This window comes from Saimiri boliviensis, chromosome 14, assembly GCF_048565385.1.
Source record: "Saimiri boliviensis isolate mSaiBol1 chromosome 14, mSaiBol1.pri, whole genome shotgun sequence".
Lineage (NCBI taxonomy): Eukaryota > Metazoa > Chordata > Mammalia > Primates > Cebidae > Saimiri > Saimiri boliviensis.
Window position 1 is genome coordinate 13,633,328 of NC_133462.1, and position 22,788 is coordinate 13,656,115.

At 41.4% G+C, this 22,788-nt stretch overlaps 2 protein-coding genes across 5 annotated transcripts in view; both read right to left on the reverse strand.

Moving 5' to 3' along the window:
- The window catches only part of ZNF225 (zinc finger protein 225), a 28,477-nt gene extending 21,481 nt beyond the window's left edge, over positions 1-6,996 (reverse strand). For 2 of the 4 annotated variants that reach the window (XM_074386242.1, XM_074386250.1), the window contains exon 1: positions 6,836-6,994. In XM_074386242.1, the coding sequence (XP_074242343.1) occupies positions 6,836-6,905 (70 nt within the window). In that variant the 5' untranslated portion in view covers positions 6,906-6,994. Of the gene's footprint in view, positions 1-3,951; positions 4,044-6,835 lie in introns of all 4 variants that reach the window. The other 2 variants (XM_074386243.1, XM_074386246.1) reach the window with 2 other exon arrangements.
- Positions 6,997-7,684: 688 nt separating this feature from the next.
- LOC104650349 (uncharacterized) lies at positions 7,685-16,471 on the reverse strand. Its single transcript, XM_074385682.1, is given in 4 exon segments — positions 7,685-8,558; positions 12,032-12,124; positions 12,423-12,549; positions 16,457-16,471. Coding segments are annotated over 4 exon segments (1,017 nt in total). The 3' UTR covers positions 7,685-7,776.
- Positions 16,472-22,788: the final 6,317 nt, after the last annotated feature.

Sequence of the window (22,788 nt, forward strand, 5' to 3'; positions counted from 1 at the left end):
CCGAGATCGCGCCATTGCACTCCAGCCTGGGTAACAAGAGCGAAACTCCGTCTCAAAAAAAAAAAAAGAAGAAGATTAGGGTGGGGCAACCAGCCTTCCCCAGGCACTATGTAAACGTCATACCTGATGGATCCAATCTATGAGCCATATGTAAGTCAGACACTGCCTCCTCAAAGTGGACTGCAAAACTCAGCACATTCGCTGCTGGCCGACCCTCTTCAGCTGAGACCTCTTTCTCCTCCCCCTTTTAAACCTCTGCTCCTAAACTCCTCATGTGTGTCTGTGTCCTAAATTTTCCTGGCGCATGACTACGAACCCCGGGTTCAAACCCCAGGCAGTGTAGCTGCTTCATTGTGAAACCACCACCTCTTGAATTAAAAACCCTTTTCTCACCCAAAGAAAAGCCCATGCCCACGAAGCAATCACTACCATTGTCCATAATCCCAATCCTGGGCAAATATTAATCTTTCTCTTTTCTATTACCTATTTTGGACAAATCATAAAAATGAATGGAACCTTTTGTTTCTAACTCCCTTTGCTTAGCATAATATTTTTAATGTTATTGACATCATACCATGTATCAGTACTTCATTCCTTTTCATAGATGAATAATATTTCATGTTTATAGTACACTTTGTTTCTCCATTCATGCATTGATCGGAATTTGCCTTCTTTTCACCTTTTGGCTGTAGTGAACAGTCTTGCTACAAATGTTCGTGTACATGTATTTGTTTCACTACCAGCTTTCAGTTCTTTTTTGAGATAGAGTCTTGCTCTGTCGCCATGGCTGGAGGGCAGTGGCGTGGTCTCAGCTCCCTGCAACCTCCGCCTCCCAGGTTCAAGCAATTCTCTTGCCTCAACCTCCCAAGTAGCTGGAACTACAGGCAGGTGCCACACCTGGCTAATTTTTGAATTTTTAGTAGAGACAGGGTTTCACTTTGTTGGCTAGGCTGGTCTTGAACTCCTGAACTTGTGATCTGCCCGCCTCAGGCTCCCAAAGTTCTGGGACTACAGGCCTGAGCCACTGCATGGCCAGTTTTCAGTTCTTTTGGGTACATAACTAGATAGGAAACTAGTGATTCATATGTTAGTTGTACATTGATTTTTGGGGGGCAATTATGAAACAATTTTCCATATCAACTACCCCATTTTATGTTCCCATCTTCAACGTGTATGGGTTGTAATTTCTCTACACACTATTCGATATTATTTTCTATTTTAAAAAATGATTGTTAGCACAGTGATTGCAAAGTGGCATCTAATTCTTTGATTTGCATTTTCCTAATGGCTAATGATGAGCATCTTTTCACATGATTGTTAGTCACTTGTGTATCTGAAACATCTGTTTCTAAATTTATAAATTGGTTGCTTTCTCTATTTGTTATTGACTTGGAAGCGTTCTTTATATATTCTGGATACTAGAACCCATACTTTGTGGTATTTTCATGTTCTCAACAATGTCCATTTATATGTACTTTTTAAACTGTAGTCCAATTTATGTAACTTTTTTCTTTTTTAGCTTGTGCTTATGTTGTCTTACCTAAGAATCCATTCCAAGTAAAGTCTTGAAGATTAACCCCTGTTTTCTTCTAAGAATTCTGTAGCTTAAGTTCTCACATTTAGGTTATTTATCCATTTAATTTTTTTTTTTTTTTTTTTTTTTTTTTTTTTTTTTTGAGTCAGAGTTTCGCTCTTGTTACCCAGGCTGGAGTGCAATGGCGTGATCTCAGCTCACCGCAACCTCTGCCTCCTGGGTTCAGGCAATTCTCCTGCCTCAGCCTCCTGAGTAGCTGGGATTACAGGCATGCACCACCATGCCCAGCTAATTTTTTGTATTTTTAGTAGAGACGGGGTTTCACCATGTTGACCAGGATGGTCTCGATCTCTTGACCTCATGATCCACCTGCCTTGACCTCCCAAAGTGCTGGGATTACAGGCTTGAGCCGTGCCCGGCAGTTTAATTTTTAAGTATAGTGTGAGGTGGGGATCTAACTTCATTGTGTTGCATATGTATATACAGTTGTTCCAGCACTCTTTGCTAAAGACTGTTCTTTCTCCATTAAGTAATATTGGATCCTTCTTGAAAATCAAGTGACCTTAGATATATGAGTTTCTTTATGGACCGACAATGATATTCCATTAGTCCGTGTATCTTTTCTTAGGCTTGTACCGCATGGCTTTAATTACTACAACTTGGTAATAAATTTTTAAATTGGGAAGTGTGAATCATCTTTTATGTTCGTCATTTTCAAGATTTTTTTGTCTGTTTGGGGCCAGTGCAATCATATATGAATTAGGAGTACTGGCTTTTTTCTACAAAAAGAGTGTTGGGATTTTGACAGGGATTTCACTAAAACTGTACATTGCTTTGGACAGTATTGTCATCTTTACGATGTGATGTCTTCCAATTTATGAACTCCCAGACAACAGGTGAATTCAGCATGATCATAGGATACATGATCCATACACCAACTTTCATAAACCAGGCACACAGAAGGGTAGATATAAGACCTATCTGATGTCTTTTTAGTGATAATAAACATGAATTTTTTGCTCAATGTTTTCTGTTACCAAAAAAACTGTTTTGGACATGAACTATTCTGGTATCTGGTGATGCATAAAAAACAAAAGTAAAACAACAGGTCCTAGTTTTCTGGTACCATGTGCACAGAAACTTAACATAGCAAGCCTGAGATTGTTAACCTTAGAAAGGACTGTATGTACGACTGGCCAGTGGCTGGTGTTAGGAAATATGGACTTTGAGAAGGTTGCCACCATCCATAACTGTTAAGAGTGGTTCGCCATGCCTAAATTGTACAAGGTAATTTTTTTTTTTTTTTTTTTGAGACGGAGTTTCGCTCTTGTTGCCCAGGCTGGAGTGCAATGGCACGATCTCGGCTCACCGCAACCTCCGCCTCCTGGGTTCAGGCAATTCTCCTGCCTCGGCCTCCTGAGTAGCTGGGATTACAGGCACGCGCCACCATGCCCAGCTAATTTTTTGTATTTTTAGTAGAGACGGGGTTTAATCATGTTGACCAGGATGGTCTCGATCTCTTGACCTCGTGATCCACCCGCCTTGGCCTCCCAAAGTGCTGGGATTACAGGTGTGAGCCACTGAGCCCAGCCTCTGTACAAGGTAATTTATTCCATATATTTGGTCTCCTTGGAGTCTGGAATTTTGGTATATGCTAGGGCAGATGATACCTACCATGATCATTCCCAATAAGAACTTTAGATACAGATTACTAAGAGCTTCCATTGTAGACCTTTCTTAAGTACTATCACAATTCAATGCTGGGGGACTTGAGTGACTGCTATGGGATGCCAGGCAGAGAGGGCTCTTGCAAATTTGCACCTGGTTTTCTCAGATATTGCCCGTGAGCCTTTTCCCTTTACAGATTCTGCTTTGTATTCTATCACTGTAATATAGTCATAAATACAACTAATACTCTGAGTCCTCTTAGCAAATCACAGAACCTAGAGATGTTCTTAGAGACCTCCAACCTGCTATGCAAATTGAGAAGGCATGGATTTTTTTTTTCTTTTTCAAGATCTATAGCTTTTTCAAGAAAGCATGGATCTTAATAAGTACCTCGCATCCTGAGAAAATATAGTTTACAAAATTAACTATATAAATCAAATGTATCTGACACTTTGCTGAAAAAAGCCCTTAACACACTTAAGATATTACTATGGTGTGTACCTGATTAATTAGCATCTGACAATAGTTTGAATATTTATCTCCTCCAAATCTCATGTTGAAATAATGACCTCCAGTGTTGGAGGTGGGGCCTATTAGAAGGTGTCTGGGTCATGAAGGCAGATACTTCATGAACACTGGTGTCCCCACCACGGTTCAATGAGTGAATACACACTCTATTTAAACTCACACAATAGCTGGTTGTTTAAAAGATCATGGCACCCCTCTCCCTCTCTTGCCATGTTACATACCTACTGCAATTTCACCTTCTCCCATGAGTAAAAGCTTCCCAAGGCCCTTACGAGAAGCTCAGCAGATGCCAGTGTCATGCTTCTTGTAAAGCCTGCAGAAGAGTGTAACAAATAAACCTCTTTTTAAATTACCCAGTCTCAGGGATTCCTTTACAGCAGTGCAAAACGGACTAATACAGCATTCAAACGAGTTTTGTCCTAACTAGTTCCACACCCTTTGGAGCTCTGCCATTGTCATGCCACGTTCCCTGTCCATACACATCTATTCTCTAGAGTGCTTTTTGTTAACCTCCACAACATATGTATACCTACTTTATTTCAATTTCTATGATTTATGCCTAAAGAACCAACATGTGAGGCCGGGCGCGGTGGCTCAAGCCTGTAATCCCAGCACTTTGGGAGGCCGAGGCGGGTGGATCACAAGGTCGAGAGATCGAGACCAACCTGGTCAACATGGTGAAACCCCGTCTCTACTAAAAATACAAAAAATTAGCTGGGCATGGTGGCGCGTGCCTATAATCCCAGCTACTCAGGAGGCTGAGGCAGGAGAATTGCCTGAACCCAGGAGGCGGAGGTTGCGGTGAGCCGAGATCGCGCCATTGCACTCCAGCCTGGGTAACAAGAGCGAAACTCCGTCTCAAAAAAAAAAAAAAAAAAAAAAAAAGAACCAACATGTGCATTAATCATGGCAGTTTACCACACTCATCAATGGATCTGTATTCAAAAACCCAGGTAATTTCTTTTCTTTCTTTTTTTTTTTTTGAGACGGAGTTTCGCTCTTGTTACCCAGGCTGGAGTGCAATGGCGCCATCTCGGCTCACCGCAACCTCCGCCTCCTGGGTTCAGGCAATTCTCCTGCCTCAGCCTCCTGAGTAGCTGGAACTACAGGCGTGTGCCACCATGCCCAGCTAATTTTTTGTATTTTTAGTAGAGATGGGGTTTCACCATGTTGACCAGAATGGTCTCGATCTCTTGACCTCGTGATCCACCCACCTCAGCCTCCCAAAGTGCTGGGATTACAGGCGTGAGCCACCACGCCCAGCCTAATTTTTGTTTTAAAATATGACTTCCACAGTCTTATTCCTTAATTTAGAACTTATATCACATGACAATATAGAGCAATCTTATTCAGTCTTTATAAGTAAGTGATTAACATTAATATTTTTTCAAATTTTACTGCACACAATTTACTGCTTTGGTAAAGCTGATTTTCACTGAGACAAAATTTTATGTATCCCTAATTATTAAAAACAAAAAATTTAAAAATTCATGGAAATATAAAATGGTGCAAATATTCATTGCCAGCAAAGATCAGTAAAAATATTCACTCACAGAGTATGTATGTAAACACTCAAAAGAACATAAATACACAAAGATATTTATTTGGCTAGGTTATGAAGGCTAAAAAAAACACATTGTTTTTCTCCTTTTATGTCTATGTGATCGTCTCATTGATTTCATGTTATTATAAAAATAAATGCAATTCACACAAATTCCTGTTCTTGAACACTTGTTCTTTTCATTTTAAAATGCAGTGACATCATCAATGTGGTCTACTTTTTGGAGTCTGTCATAGTCATAATTTCCTATCCGATGGTTTTCATATCAAACAGTTGCACCTTATACATTGACATGTTCTGCTCTCCAAAAGACATTTTTTTACTGCCAGCAATATAGAAGATTTAACTGTTACTCCTGCCTCCAATAATGAATATATTTGAAGAAACTACCAAACTCCATTAAGTTTCTCTTCCTGTTTCATAGGGTTGATAGAAGAATATTGGATAAGAAGGTGGACAAAAGCTGACCTTCAAATGTAGAATATTTTGTACCAGAGAAGTTAAAAAAAAAAAAAGAAATTGTACGGCAATTAAAAGGTAATCATACCAAGGCCTCATGATCACAAATACGACCAATCTAGGATTGACTAAGAAAATTTGTCAATGTCCATCCGACACTTTTAAAGTGTTACCATAAATCTTAATACTGTTGAAAGCATTTAATTGTAAAATATGCAGTGGTCTATTACTGTAAAATTAACCCAACCTTTTTAGTCTATACTGTGAGAAAAGCTACAAAGGATAAATTTATACCATATACAAGCAATGAACATTTGATAGAGCCACAAATAATAATCTAATTTCAGAACACAGGATGTGGGGAAGCCAGGAGCCAAGTGCAACAAAGTGATATTTAATGAATATGATAACTCTGATCAAGAAAAAAATTTAAAAGGAAAAAATAATAATATTCAAAATAATGCTATGGATTGCAGTACTGAGTTTACTCTGCATTTCAACTCATGTTTCCCAGAATTATGTTTCCCAGACTTCCGTGTTTGGATACATAAAATTGCATCCAAATCCATACGTATATTTTCTCCTTTCATTGATTTAACAAACAAGCACTGGACACATACAAAGTGCTAATCAGTGTTCCAGTTGTGACAATCTAGCAGCAAAGACACAGGTAGCTTACATTCTAGTGGACATCAATTTTGAGATGTCCACTATTAGAGTGGTAAATTCATGAACTCTTACTCTAAGTCCTGTCTCCTGAATGACAGCTGTAACTATCAAACTTCTGAATGAAGCTTTATTGCACCATTTACAAAGATTCTCCACTATGGTGGTCCTGAGACTACTGGGGTATGCTGAGCTATGGCTGAAGCAATGATGTTATCTTAAATGTTTTCCCTCTTCCAAGAATGGGTGAAATTTATCTCCAGCATGTATTCAGAGATAAAGCACTCAAAGGAAACTGCTTATTATTTGCCTCACATTTTAACGTTTCTCCCCTTTGTGAACTTTCAGATAAGATTGCATTCATGAAGACTGAGTGAAGACTTTATCACACCATCACATCACTAAGTTTTCTCTCTCACCTGAACAATCTGATGAAGTTGAAGACTTGAGGCCTGACTGAAGCACAGATCGCACTCCCCACATTTCCATGTTTTCTCTCCCATGTGGACCCTCTGATGCATGTCAAGATTCGAGCTCCTGTTGTAGCCCTTCCCACAGTCCTCACCTTTGTATGGCTTTTCTACACTGTGAACTTTTTCTTGGACTTTAGAGAATGAATTCTGTACAATATTCTTCCCATACTCCTCACATTTGAGAGGTGTTTCTCTGCTGTGGCGTCTCTGATGGGTCAGACGGGTTGAAGACCAGCTGAAACCCTTCCCACACTCATCACATTTGTATGGCTTTTCTCTGGTGTGCACTCTTTGATGAGAATGAAGCTGTGAATTCTGAGTAAATCTTTTCCCACACTCCTCACATTTGAATGGTTTTTCTCCACTGTGCAGTCTCTGATGTTTCAAAAGACATGAGGCCCAACCAAAACTCTTCCCACATTCTTTACAATTATATGGTCTCTCTCCTGTGTGGACCTTCTGGTGCATATCAAGATTAAACTTACTATTGTAGCCCTTTCCACACTTCTCACATTTGTATGGCTTTTCTCCAGTGTGGACTCGCTGATGGGAATGAAGATGTGAATTTTGAGTAAACCTCTTCCCACACTCTTCACACTGGAAAGGTTTTTCTCCACTGTGGAGTCTCTCATGTTTCAAAAGACAAGGGGCCCGACTAAAGCTCTTCCCACATTCCTTACAATTGTACAGTTTCTCTCCTGTGTGGACGCGCTGGTGAAAGTCAAGATCCAACCTCCTTTTGTAGCCCTTCCCACACTGCTCACATCTATATGGCTTTTCTCTACTATGGGATCTCTGATGGGAATAACGTTGTGAATTTGTGTAAAATCCTTTCCCACATTCTTCACATTCGAAGGGTTTTTCTCCACTGTGGACCCGCTGATGTTTCAAAAGACATGAGGCCCATCTGAAGCTCTTCCCACATTCTTTACAATTATATGGCTTCTCTCCTGTGTGGACCATATGATGCGTATAAAGATCTCGCCTACAAATAAAGCCTTTTCCACACTCCTCACATTTGTATGGCTTCTCTCCTGTGTGGACCATGTGATGACTATTAAGAGCTGATCTCTGACGAAAGCTCTTACCACACATATCGCATTGGAAAGGTTTTTCTCCTGTGTGAACCACGGAATGCCTATTAAGTCTTGATCTACCACAGAAGCTCTTATCACATATATCACATTTAAATGGCTTCTTCCCAGTATGGATTCTCTGATGTTCTTGAAGCTGGGAATCATGAATGAAGGCCTTCCCACATTCCTCACAATTATAAGGTTTCTCTCCTGTGTGCAATTTGCAATGCACATTAAGTGCTGATCTACGACTAAAGCCTTTCCCACATTCAACACATTTGAATGGTTTCTCTCCAGTGTGTACTCTCTGATGAGTTTGCAGATGTGAGCTCTGACTGAATTCCTTACCACACACATCACACTTAAAGCATTTCTCTCCCATGTGAACTCTCTGATGAATATGAAGGGCTGAGATGTAACAGAAGCTTTTTCCACACTCATCACATGTATGAGACTTCTCTCCTGAGTGTAATTGTTGATGAAAATCAAAGATGGAGAGATCATTGAAGGACTGTTTATATCCATTGCCCTGGGAAGATTTCTGTCTTATGTTAATTACAGATAGTCCTGCCTCAGTCTGGCAGGGTAAATCACTTTGTTTGGAGAACTGAGAGCTATTTATTACTGAGGCTTGAGACCTGGTTAAATCACTTGCAATTTTTTCCCAGATTTGCTGGCAGGACCACTCTTGATGTGTTCCTGCTTGTGAAACAGTCTTTATCTCAGTTTGGATCTTGCCTCCTATCAGAATACAGAATTAAGAGATAAGGACAAGTGAAGCCTTTGTTCAGTGTTATCAAGATTTCACTTAGTCTATGGCATGAAACTTTCATGAATACAGACAACATTCAGTTTGTATTTTTCAAGTGTACCATAATCTCCGGTTTGGATGAGGCCAATTTAGAACCAAACCAAGAATCATATGTAAAATACTTGGTAGAAATAAAAGACTTACAAAAAAGCAATAGATGTTGGCACGGATGTGATGAAAGGGAATGCTTGAATGCTTACACATTGCTGGTGTGAATGTAAATTAGTACCACCTCTGTAAGAAAAGAGTATGGAGATTCCCTAAAGAACTAAAAGTGGATCTACAGTTTGATCCAGCAATCCCACTACTTTCTACCCAAAGGAAAATAAGTCATTACATCAAAAAGACACCTGCACACATATATTTATTACAGCACAATTTACAGTTTCAAAGACATGGAACCAACCTAAGTGCCCATCAATGAACGAGTGTCTAAAGAAAGTGTGGTATAGGCCGGGCGCGGTGGCTCAAGCTTGTAATCCCAGCACTTTGGGAGGCCGAGGCGGGTGGATCACAAGGTCGAGAGATCAAGACCATCCTGGTCAACATGGTGAAACCCCGCCTCTACTAAAAATACAAAAAATCAGCTGGGCATGGTGGCGCATGCCTGTAATCCCAGCTACTCAGGAGGCTGAGGCAGGAGAATTGCCTGAACCCAGGAGGCGGAGGTTGCGGTGAGCCAAGATCGCGCCACTGCACTCCAGCCTGGGTAACAAGAGCGAAACTCTGTCTCAAAAAAAAAAAAAAAAAAAAGAAGTGTGGTATATATACACCATGGAATACTATTCAGCCATAAAAAAGAAAGAAATAATGTCTTTTGGAGCAACTTGGATGGAGCTGGAGGCCATTATTCTAAGTAAAGTAACTCAGGAATGGAAAACCAAATACTGTGTTTCCACTTATAAGTGAAAGCTAAGCTATGGGTAGGCAAAGGCATACAGAGTGATATAACGGAGTATGGAGACTCAAAAGGAGGAGAGTCGAAGGTGGGGAAAGGGATAAAAAGCTACACACTGGGTACAATGTACACTACTCAGGTGATGGGTGCACTAAAATCTCAGAATTCACCATTAGACAATTCACACATGTAACCAAAAACCACCAAACCCCAAAAGCTACTGAAATTAAATAAATGTTTTTAATAAAATAAAAAGTCTTAATAATAAAATTAATATGATACAAATATTATACCTGCTACTCTTCCTAGTGAATTTCCTAATCAGTCTAAAATCTTGTATGGCAAATCATGAAACTAATAAATGATATATTTAATAAAATATGAATCAAACCAACTTTAAAGAAAAATAACATAATAAATACTTGGTACATTTGTGTTTATATTGTGTATCCTTAAAAAGTAAAGAAATTAACCTCATTCAGAATGAGGTCTGGATGTTGTCCTCATGATCTGAGAGGTGATCGCTAGGAGTTTGAAGTGTCATGCCTGAGGAGAGTGTCTTTGTTTGCTTGGTGGTAAAACTGGGTCTCTGGATAGTGAAACAATATAATTTAGGGTTGTGGCTGGCTACCCCTTTGGGGGTTGGTGCCCCCATGTCACAAAGAGCAATGTGATTTAAGGTGGGGCTTTAGGTTACATGGAATCAGTGGCCCAGGAGACTGATTAGCCACATGGGAATCAATCAACAAATAATGGCTATGTAATAGAGCCCCCAAAATTATTTGTAAAACCAGAGCTCAGGTGAGCTTCCCTGGTTGGCTGTATTCTCTACATCGCACCTTAATTCTAGGAATGTGACACAATCTACTCTATCAGGAGGATACAATACAAGATCCTCATTTGGTACATCCCAGAACTGTTTCTTATTTTACTTTTCTCTTAGTAAAATGTAATGTGCATCTCTACCCTGTTAATACCCATAACTTTTAGTATAAAAGCATTCAGTGAGTTCTGCTCGTCTTTCTAGGTAATTACTGAATGTGAAGGTAGTTTTAGGAAATCCCCACATCTGCAGTTGGTGTGAAGTGAGAGTGATCTTCTGTAAACTCTTGCTCTAAACTGTGTAGTCACTTAAACTCTTCACAATAATACCAATGACCTAGGAGTGTTTTATCTACATATTTATAATATTCCTACACTAGAATTTTGTATAATGTGTATCTTTAGTTTTATTTTTCTGTGTAGATATGAACAATAATTTGGTTACCTGAAACAGGTAAGAAACAGACAACTGCAGTTTTGATGGGAATCGGAAAGGTAGGACCTGACAGGGGTATGCAAAGGGTGATGCTCCTGATGAGACAATGAAAGGTAGTGAGAACACTTGGGATAAAAAGAATGCCTGGGCCAGGCGTGGTGGCTTAAGCCTGTAATCCCAGCACTTTGGGAGGCCGAGGCGGGTGGATCACGAGGTCAAGAGATCGAGACCATCCTGGTCAACATGGTGAAACCCCGTCTCTACTAAAAATACAAAAAATTAGCTGGGCATGGTGGCACGTGCCTGTAATCCCAGCCACTCAGGAGGCTGAGGCAGGAGAATTGCTTGAACCCAGGAGGAGGAGGTTGCGGTGAGCCGAGATCTTGCCATTGCACTCCAGCCTGGGTAACAAGAGCGAAACTCCTCCTCAAAAAAAAAAAAAAAAAAGAATGCCTGAGGGGTCATGCTCCAGGGATATTAGACTCTCATTAAAAAACAAACAAACAAACAAAAAACAAGGCAGAGGCTAGGCACAGGGGCTCATGTCTGTAATCCCATCACTTTGAGAGCCCAAGGCTGGTGGATCGCTTGAGCCCAGTAGTTCGAGACCAGCCTGGTTAACATGTTGAAACCCCATCTCTACTAAAAATACAAAAATTAGCCAGGCATGGTGGCACATGCCTATAATCCCAGCTATGTGGGAGGCTGAGGTATGAGAATCACATGAACCCAGGAGGCGGAGGTTGCAGTGAGCCGAGATTGCACCACTGCACTCTAGCTTGGGCAACAGAGGGAGACTCCGTCTCAGAAAAAAAAAAAAGAAAAAAAAAAGAGGTTGTAACTTTAATGAAAATAAGCCAAAAAGGCTTTTGAGCTGAGGAATAGCAACCTGACTTACATTTCCTAAGGATCACTTTGGCTGCTACGAGAAGAGATGTCAGGGTGGAAAGGCAGGCAGCAGAGTCACCAAGTGTAAGATGGCTGTCAGTAATCCAAGAAAGAGGTTTGGCCATTTAGGCCAAGGCAACGGATTTGAGCACGGACAGAAGTAAAAAAGATGGAAGAGACCTACAGGGATTCACACTTGCTTGATTCTCACCTGAATTCCCTTCTCTTTGGGTTGCTGTCTTCATCATCCAAACCTTTTCTTCCCTGAGGAAATGGAAAGTATCCCTGTCAAATGCTTGCTGTCCTGCAAACATGCAAAGTCATGTGCTTAATTCCAATGCATTCTAGGTAATATCAAGGTAAAATTTCAAGTTACTAATTAACACTTGAAACCTTTTTTTTTTTTTAAAGACAGGGTTTCACCATGTTGGTCAGGTTGGTCTTGAACCCCCAACCTCAGGTGTTCCATCCGCCTTGGCCTCCAAAGTGCTTGGATTACAGGCGTGAGCCACCACTCCCGGCAACCCTTGAAACTTTGTACCCTAGCATACAAAGTCACTCCTGAGGCCTGATGTTCCATTACAGAGGGTGCCTGTGCTCACCCACTGACAGCAGGTTCCTAAAATTCTCCAGCATCACATCTTGGTACAGCTTCCTCTGGGCAGGGTTCAGCAGCCCCAGCTCCTCCTCAGTGAAGATCACAGCCACGTCCTTGAAGGTCAGTGCCTCCTACAGCATCAAACATATGCAACCTCAATCTCATGACCAGTGATTCCTGCAAGAGGGAGGGGTGGCACTGAGTAGAGAGAGGGGAGGGGTGGGAAGTTGTTTTGGATCTTGAGAGACACAGGTCAACTCATAGATTTCCTACTCATTCTGTCTGTATCCTGACAATGACTGATTTTCCTGAGTTCCATGAAAAATGAAATGATGAAAAAGACCTGTATTTTTACTTCACGCAATAATTGAGTCTCCTTGTAAGTAACCCTCTAGGACTCTACACGCGGCATCCTGGGCTACACACATATATGTTTTGATAAATCTTTTTTTTTTTTTTTTTTTTTTTTGAGACAGAGTTTCGCTCTTGTTACCCAGGCTGGAGTGCAATGGCGCGATCTCAGCTCACCGCAACCTCCGCCTCCTGGGTTTGGGCAATTCTCCTGCCTCAGCCTCCTGAGTAGCTGGGATTACAGGCACGTGCCACCATGCCCAGCTAATTTTTTGTATTTTTAGTAGAGACGGGGTTTCACCATGTTGACCAGGATGGTCTCGATCTCTCGACCTCGTGATCCACCCGCCTCAGCCTCCCAAAGTGCTGGGATTACAGGCTTGAGCCACCACGCCCAGCTGTTTTGATAAATCTTGACAGTCACCTCAGTAACAGTTAGCAATTCAGTCCTGATTTGTTTGATAATGCCCATTGTCTCCCTCTCTCAAACTCCAACCCTGGATGTTATTGTTTTGCTTTAACATCTGCTTTTTTTCTGTGTAAGAATAAAAAAGAGGAAAAAAAAACACAAACATTTGCCACACTGACAATCTTTTTTTCTTTTTTTTTTTTTTTTTTGCATCAGAGTTTCGCTCGTTACCCAGGCTGGAGTGCAATGGCGCGATCTCGGCTCACCGCAACCTCCGCCTCCTGGGTTCAGGCCATTCTCCTGCCTCAGCCTCCTGAGTAGCTGAGATTACAGGCACATGCCACCATGCCCAGCTAATTTTTTGTATTTTTAGTAGAGACGGGGTTTCACCATGTTGACCAGGATGGTCTCGATCCCTTGACCTCGTGATCCACCTGCCTTGGCCTCCCAAAGTGCTGGAATTACAGGCTTGAGCCACCATGCCTGGCCCCACACTGACAATCTTATGGTGATATGTGTGAGTAGTTATGCAGTGAGTCTTCTGTACTCTCAAGGCAAAAACTACATACATTAATTTCAACACTGAATGTCATGACCTGCAGCCAGCGTGCCTCAGAGTGCATACATAAGACTCTGTCCCTTCCCAGTCATGTGACCTTGGACAAGTTGGCCTGAATGCATTACTCTCCTCTCTGTATAATGATTGTCTCAGGATACAGTTTTTAAAGAATTAAATAGTGGAATATACATATGGTACTGGGGAAACATGTGTAGCATAGACTAAATACTTAACATTAGCTGTTTTTATTTTTGTCAGTCATTGTTATTGACTTTATCTCATATCTGCAGTGTTCCATGGAATTGATCTATTGTTATTCTAAATAATGAACATTTAATTTTATATATTTTCCATGATTACCAATCCAATAAAGAACATCATTTCAGATAGATCTTACTCTCCTATTTAAATAAGTTTTAAATAATAAAATGTCAAAAAATAAGAATGTTTAAAATTGTGATTATGTGTCACATTTTCTCAATTTTTTTAACTCCAAAATTTTTCAAGGGGATACATTATTCTGATTTTTCTTAATATAGCCCAAAGCAGGTTATCGATTTTCTCATTATTCTGGTACTGTGATCAGAAAGAAACTGTTTTTGGTTTTTTGGTCCTTTTTTTTTTTTTTTTTTTTTTTTTGAGACGGAGTTTCGCTCTTGTTACCCAGGCTGGAGTGCAATGGCGCGATCTCGGCTCACCGCAACCTCCGCCTCCTGGGTTCAGGCAATTCTCCTGCCTCAGCCTCCTGAGTAGCTGGGATTACAGGCACGCACCACCATGTCCAGCTAATTTTTTGTATTTTTAGTAGAGACGGGGTTTCACCATGTTGACCAGGATGGTCTCGATCTCTTGACCTTGTGATCCACCCACCTTGGCCTCCCAAAGTGCTGGGATTACAGGCTTGAGCCACCGCGCCCGGCCTTTTTTTTTTTTTTTTTTTGTAGAGATAGCATCTTGCTATGTTTACCAGGATGGTCTTGAGCTCCTGGTTTCAAACAATCTTCCTTCCTAAGCTTCCTAAAGTGCCGAGATTACAGGTGTGAGTCACAGGCCTGGCCACGATTTTGTTTTATTATTCTCATTTATTTGATTATAAATGAATATCATCATCTTTTCAAATATTTGTTGCCACCTGTTTTTCTCCTTGGATACATTCCTGGTAATCTCCTTTATTCATATTTCTTTGGATTTTCTTCTCTATTCTGTGCATAAGATTCTTATTTTGGATTGTATCTTTTTTTAGATATCCAAAGGGTATTTTCATCTTAGACTATTACGTTTTCTGGTAACACTGTGTAAGGCATCTTTTCCCTTAATGTTTCCCTTAATGTTTCCATTTCTGTAATGACTATGGTAATTGCTGGTTTTGGGTACCTGAAGTGCTGGGGGCCAAGGAAGAGGTACTATGACAAGAAGAGAAGGCATCCCCCTCCCAAGGTAGGGCCAGGGAGGAGCAGCGCCACCTGTGGATGTCATCACTCAGCAGGATACTCCAGACACCCACACCACAGGGCACAGGCCACTCAAGGGAGAATTCTCGCTTTCTTTTTCTCTCTCTTTCAACTGAGTGAAACGGCTAATATTCCTGACTCTCAGTCTCCTGTCTGAACATGAGCAGGTTTCTTATATTTCATGTGTTTAAGAGGAAGATAAGAACTGCCTCATTCAGCTGTTTTGAGAAGTAAATGAAGAAACAAAACACAAAGATTGGCAAATCTAGTATCATGCACAAAAAATGTACATTAAATATTACTTTGGTCAAATTTCTTAACATATAAAGGAATAAAGAAAGACCACTAAATAAAAGACACAGAAGGCACAACCCAGACATGGGGGAAAGAAAATCTAGCTCTTCCTGTGTGGAAACTTCCAGCAATCCTTGTGTGAAGCCACAGTTACAGCTTGCCATAATATGCCACATATGGGTACTCCATCTGCAAAAGAGCCAACGTGGCACACATTTAAAGTACCCTTTCAAAATTGAGTTCCCGGGAGCCGGGCGTGGTGGCTCAAGCCTGTAATCCCAGCACTTTGGGAGGCCGAGGCGGGTGGATCACGAGGTCAAGAGATCGAGACCATCCTGGTCAACATGGTGAAACCCCGTCTCTACTAAAAATACAAAAAATTAGCTGGGCACGGTGGTGTGTGCCTGTAATCCCAGCTACTCAGGAGGCTGAGGCAGGAGAATTGCTTGAACCCAGGAGGCGGAGGTTGCGGTGAGCCGAGATCGCACCATTGCACTCCAGCCTGGGTAACAAGAGCGAAACTCTGTCTCAAAAAAAAAAAAAAAAAAAAAAAAAAGGAGCACCGATTTAAATGGGAACATGATGCAACCATTAAAAATGAACATTATATAATATTAAATACAAAGAGTGCAATTTAAATTAGTATCACCAATACAAATACAGTTACGAATGTACATGAGGAAGAGTATTGTATTAGAGGATAAAAATAGCCAATGTGTGAGCAGAGAAGTAGTAAAATAAAAGAATTATCCATTCCAACAATCTTGTCTACTCCATAGACTAAATGATATAAGAAAACAAGAACTAAAAACAAACGTAAAATCCACTCAAAAGTAACAAAGGAAGCACCTGGTACACAAGAGATCCTCAAATGCTTGTTTTTCTCCTCGAACCTTCCCAAGACAGAGAAAAACTTGTGACAGTCTGAGTACTGAGATGGAATTTTAAGAGTGAGAGAAGCAAATCCTACTCACCTTGAACGTGGTCATCTTCCCTCTTCTGGGAACTTGCGGCGTACTGAGTGATGCAATTCCTGGGAAAGCAGAATTGTCCCTGCAAAGTGCCAGAAAAGACAGAAAAAGAGACATGAAAAGGTGGCCAGGGATGCCACCCACCAACAGGGATGTGTGTTGTGAATTGGCACATGAATGTTCACAGCCAGCGTTAATCATAAAAACTCAAAACAGCACAACCAAAATGCCCTCCTATGGGTAAATGGATAGACAAATCATGGTCTATCCAAACAATGGAATCTTCTTCGGAAATTTAAGGAAACTGAAGTACTGACTCATGCCACAACATACATGAGCCTTTGAAACATTATGCTAAATGAAAGAAGCCAGTTACAAAGGACCACATATTGCAGGATTCCATTTCTGTAAAAAGTCCAGGTAGGAAAATGCACAGAGAGAGAAAACTGATTAGCAATTGCTTCAGAGCTGAGTGAGAATGAAGTCTAACCCTAAGTAGGCATGAGGAGACCCATACAGGAATGAAAAGATCACTGAATTGTGGTGATGGTTACTCCCTTCAGCAAACTTTCTAATGATCACTGGATGTACACCTGAAATAAGTTAAGTTCTCTGATACGATAGCTGGGAAAAAATAATTGTTAACATATACGTCATTTAACTTAACAAGAATCAATTCAGAGTCCATATTGACAGAATATTTGCAGTTGAACAAATCCAAGAATAAATGGAGAAAAAGGTCATTTTACAGCCGAATGCCCACTAGTAATGTTATCTATTCCTAAGAAACATTATTTTTTTTTTAATTCTAACTTTATAGTGGAGAAATCTGAAAGACAGCATCTTGGCCAAGTGGAAAAGGTTGAGATCACCAATAAAGAGACAAACTGACATCACTTGGACCCTGTTATGTTGCAATGAAAAGGACATCTCACCACTTCTGTGGTATCCCTACAAAGCATAATCTGAACCTGCACATAAATTTTATCAGACACAACCCCAAATGAATGCCTTTCTCCAAAATAACTTGCTTATACTCTTCAAAAACATCAAGCATAGAAAGACAAAGGGTGTAGAATCCTCCAGATTAAAGAAGATTATGGAAATGGGACAACTAAAAGCAATGCATAAAATTAGATTGTGGACAGAGGTGGTGGTGGCGAGTGGGGAGTGGACACTTGTAAGAACCTTGAGTGAAAAACAGAACAAATTTAAACACAGAACTGCAGAGTGCATAACATGATGTTAGGTAATATGTTATCTAGCACTATCTAATAGATAATACAATTAACTACTAGCAGTCCTCTAATAGATATCTAATATTTAATAAATATCTGTATCTGGTATATAATCTAATATTATCTAATATGTTATGTGAAACCATATGCTAGCCCTTCCTAAACTCTTACGAAGACAGCCTCTGGTATGTGGGCTTCCTTGCTGCAGAAAGGTATAATCAGCTGTCTCTGATTACAGGTATGTTTCTGGTGATATTTGGCTGATGGTCATCAACAAAGCAAAGAGGAAAAATATAAACACTTGGCAAATGTGGGTAAAGAGTAAATAAGAACTTCTTAGGCTATTTTTGCAACTTTTCTATAGGCTTCAAATGACATGAAAATAAAGTTTTATAATTTCAGGAAACAGTCATAGGAAAAATAACAACAATGAGATTAATAACATGGTAATTGACTAGTTTATTCTCTTTGTATTTGGAAATTTCCATAGTTAATCACATAAGGGGGAAACATTAAGAAAAAAATATTGCCGGGCACGGTGGCTCAAGCCTGTAATCCCAGCACTTTGGGAGGCCGAGGTGGGTGGATTACGAGGTCAAGAGATCTAGGCCGTCCTGGCCAACATGGTGAAACCCTGTCTCTACTAAAAATACAAAAAATTAGCTGGGCATAGTGGTGCATGCCTGTAATCCCAGCTACTCAGGAGGCTGAGGCAGGAGAATTGCCTGAACCCAGGAGGCGGAGGTTGCGGTGAGCCGAGATCGCGCCATTGCACTCCAGCCTGGGTAACAAGAGCGAAACTCCGTCTCAAAAAAAAAAAAAAAAAAAAAAAAAATATATATATATATATATATATATATATATAAATTTTTAAAAAATGTTCATAAACATATAAATATACAAAAAGAAATAAATACATTAGAAGCGTAACAGTTGCTGTTTTTACATCATGGGTTCGTGGGTAATAAAAACATTTTGTTCCTTTTTTTTTTTTGAGAGAGAGTCTTGCACTGTCACCCAGGCTGGAGTGCAATGGCACAAACTCTACTCACTGCAACCTTCGCCTCCCAGGTTCAATCAATTCTCCTGCCTCAGCCTCCCGAGTAGCTGGGATTGCAAGTACCTGCCACCACTCCTGGCTAATTTTTTATTTTTATTTTTTGGTAGAGACGGGGGTTTCACCATGTTGGCCAGACTACTCTTGAACTCCTGACCTTGTGATCCGCCCGCCTAGGCCTCCCAAAGTCCTAACTTGCTTTCCCCACCTGAGTCCAGCTAGTTCCTCTGCTTCAATGAGAACGTATCCAAGAGAAGATAAAATCGGGCTTTGACCCAGACTGCTTAGGTTCCAACCTCAGCTCCGCCTCTCACTAGTCGGGTGTCTATGTGCTCTGTGTCTCACTTTCGTTTTTAAAATAGAAAAAAACTGACACTTCTCCACAGAGCCACGGTGTGGCATAAGCCCTTAGAATGAAGTTATTAATTAAGACTTAATATCAACACTCATTCTCGAGAAAACATCCTATACACTCTCCAATACCACATATTGGTTGGGGTGAGGATCTCTGACAAAGAAAAGAACCAAAGACCCCTCACGTAGAGCTTTGCCCTCAGATGCCAAGAAGTCCTTCCCTGCAGCTCTTTTGGAAAGGTCGGCTTGGGGAAGGAGAAGGCTGTGAAACACCCTTACCGCGTCAAGTAGCTGGGACTCTACAGGTGCCTGCCATAAAAGTTAAATTCTCTGGGCGCGGTGGCTCACGCCTGTAATCCCAGCACTTTGGGAGGCCGAGGTGGGTGGATCACGAGGTCAAGAGATCGAGGCCATCCTGGTCAACATGGTGAAACCCCGTCTCTACTAAAAATACAAAACATTAGCCGGGCATGGTGGCGCGTGCCTGTAATCCCAGCTACTTAGGAGGCTGAGGCAGGAGAATTGCCTGAACCCAGGAGGCGGAGGTTGCGGTGAGCCGAGATCGCGCCATCGCAGTCCAGCCTGGGTAACAAGAGCGAAACTCCGTCTCAAAAAAATAAAAATAAAAATAAATTAAAAGTTAAATTATCCTGTCCCTTCCTAGAAGCGCACGCAACCCTCGCTCTCCTAAAAAGAGGTCAGAAGGCGACCGGGATCATCCAGCGTCCTGCAGGGACAAGGGAGAAGGGCCGGTGCCGCTGCAGCTGGAGCTCTGACCCCACCCAGGGACCTGACAGGCTTCGTGAGAAATTAACAAGAGACCACCAGTCACCAAGGGACGGGGACTGATTTAAGGCTCTCATTTGCGTTACCTCTTCCAGTTCCCAAAACGATTCTATCAGAAATGGTCCTAAAGTGCCCATTTTAAAAAACAGTCACGGCAGACCCAAGGAGATGAACACCCCAGCGTTCTATCGGGAGGAAGTGGCCACGCGTGTGGGGTGCAGGGAGGCGGAGTGGGCGAGCTCAGAGCCCCGAAAACACTGAAACCGGGTGAGACGCGACCTGACCAATGCACGCGGGACGCGAGGACAGCCCCAAGCCCAAGAAGGGATTGACGAAAACGAAAACAGCGGCCCTTGCCCCTCCAAACCTCGGCTCTCCGACGAGACTCTTCTACCCCTAATTCGATCACCAGTTTGTAGAGAATCCAATGCGTAGGTCCCGGAAATTCAGAAGGGTCCTCAAGGCGCGGAGCTGACACAAACTATCGCGGACAAACTTCACCAACCTCAGTCCCCGAGAGGAAACGCCCGCGACGCCTCGGAGGGTTTGGACTCCACTTCCCAGAATGCCCCGGGATCCGCCTGCCGTAGCCAAACTGACCGCTACTCCACTGAGCGTCTGGACTACACTTCCCAGAACTCCCCTGGATCCGCCTGCCGTAGCCAAACTGACCGCGACTCTACGGAGCGTCTGGACTGCACTCCGGCTGCATCAGCCTCCAGGGGAAAAGCGTTCCCAGCTACGGGAAAGCCCTTCGCTGCTCTTCCCACGGGGAGCGGATCCCATATCCCCGAGCGCCTGTGGGGAAATGTGGACTTCTACCCTGAGAGTCGTCCTTCCGTGTCCCCAGTACTCAAGAAAAAATATCGTATAGACAGGAATTCCTGCAGTCTAAACGCCACTCATGATGACAGGAGTGTTACTGGAAAGGGAACAAGGGAGATGATACAATCTTCAAATAATTAAGTTTTGCCAGTGGTAAGAAATGGCATGTAGTTTTATATCTCTTGTAAACAAAATGGAATATTCTTTTATATTTTCAGATGTCATTATTACATTTTCTGTAAATTGTCCAGATGTTTTGCCCACTTTCCTGTTTTTTGGTCTTTATCCCTCACTTTTCAAGCACAGTTTTAATATTCATGATATTAACATTTATCTCGCAAATATTTTCTCAACAAAAACATTCGGTGTTTTTTCTTTCTTGTTTTATCTGTGCAAAACATTTTAACGTATTTTATTTAAAACATCTCTATTGAGGTGTAATGCACAAAACGTAAAATTCACCATTTTAGGATATCAGTTAGGAAGTGAGGAAAGTTAGGAAACATTTTTATCACCCCAAAGACTCCATACCCAATAAGCAGTCACAGCAACTGCACCATTTTTACATTCCCACCTTCAGTGCGTGAGGGTAGTAATTTCTCCATATCCTCTCCAATACTTTTATCTATGTATAAAATGTGTGTGTGTGTGTGTGTGTGTGTGTGTGTGTGTGTGTGTAAATTGGAAACGGGATCTCCCTATGTTGTGCAGGCAGGATTGCAGTGGTTGTTCACAGACAACATCCTATTACTGATCAGCATGAGAGTTTTGACTTGCTCTGTTTCCACCTTGGGCCAGTTTACCCCTCCTGAGGCAACATGGTGGTCCCGTGCTCCTGGGAGCTCACCACGTTGACGTCGACTTAGTGTGGACACCCTGCGGGCATAGCTCGATACACCTCAGAACTCCTGGGCTCAAGTGATCCTCCTACTTCAGCCTCCCAAGTAGCTGGGACTACAGTGCCTGCCACCACATTGGCTATTTTCTATTTCTAAAAATGGTAGCTAAGATAGCTGTTGTAAAATGGCATCTCATTATGTTTTGATTTGCATTTTCCTAATAGATGAGCATCTTTTCACGATTGTTGGTAACTTGTATATCTGAAATTTCTATTTGTATCTTTGCTCATTAGAAAATTGGATGGTTTCTCTTCTTGTTATTGAGTTGTAAGAGTTCTTTAATGGTGCAATCACATGTCACTGCAGCCTTGACCTCCTGGGCTCAAGCGTTCCTTCTGCTTCAGCCTCCCGAGTAGCTGGGACCACAGGCACTATGCCTGGCTTACTTACTTCCTTATTTATTAAGTAGAGACATGGTTTTTGCCATGTTGCCCAGGCAGGTCTCAAACTCCTGTGCTCAAGTAATCTACCCACCTCAGCCTTCCAGAGTGCTGGGATTGTGAGAGCCACCTCACCTGGTCTAAGAGTTCTTTATATATTCTGATTCTAGAAGCCACATTGAATGGTCTTTTCATGCTCTTGACAATGTCTATGCATAGCATTTTTTAAATTCTAGTCCAATTTATATGGGCTTTGTTTGTGCATATGGTGTCTTATCTAAGAATCTATTTCAAATAAAAAGTCTTGAAGGTTAACCTCTATGTTTTATTCTGAGTTACATAGCTTAAGCTCTTTTATTTAGGTCATTGATCATTCTGAGTTAATTTTTAAGTATTGTGTGAAGTGCAGATCTAACTTCATTATGTTGGAAACTCCTGACCTCAAGTGATCTGCCCACCTTGGCCTCCCAAAGTGTTAGGATTACAGGCGTGAGCCATGGCACCTGGCCACGCATTTAGTCATTTTAAATGTTTCTCTTTCATGAGTTCTCATATGAGATTACAGTTGTTAAGGCGAAGGAAAGAGTGTCACATATATCACACCATTAAGGTTTCTCTACCAAATAGACACTAAATTTGAAGATGTGATGCCTGACTGAAACATAGACCACACTCTCCACACTTCCATGGTTTTTCTCTAGTGTAGATTCTCTTATGCAGATTAAGATTCAAGTGATCAAGCAATCCCACTACTAGCTGTATATCCAAAGGAAAGGAAGGAATCCATGTGTTGAAC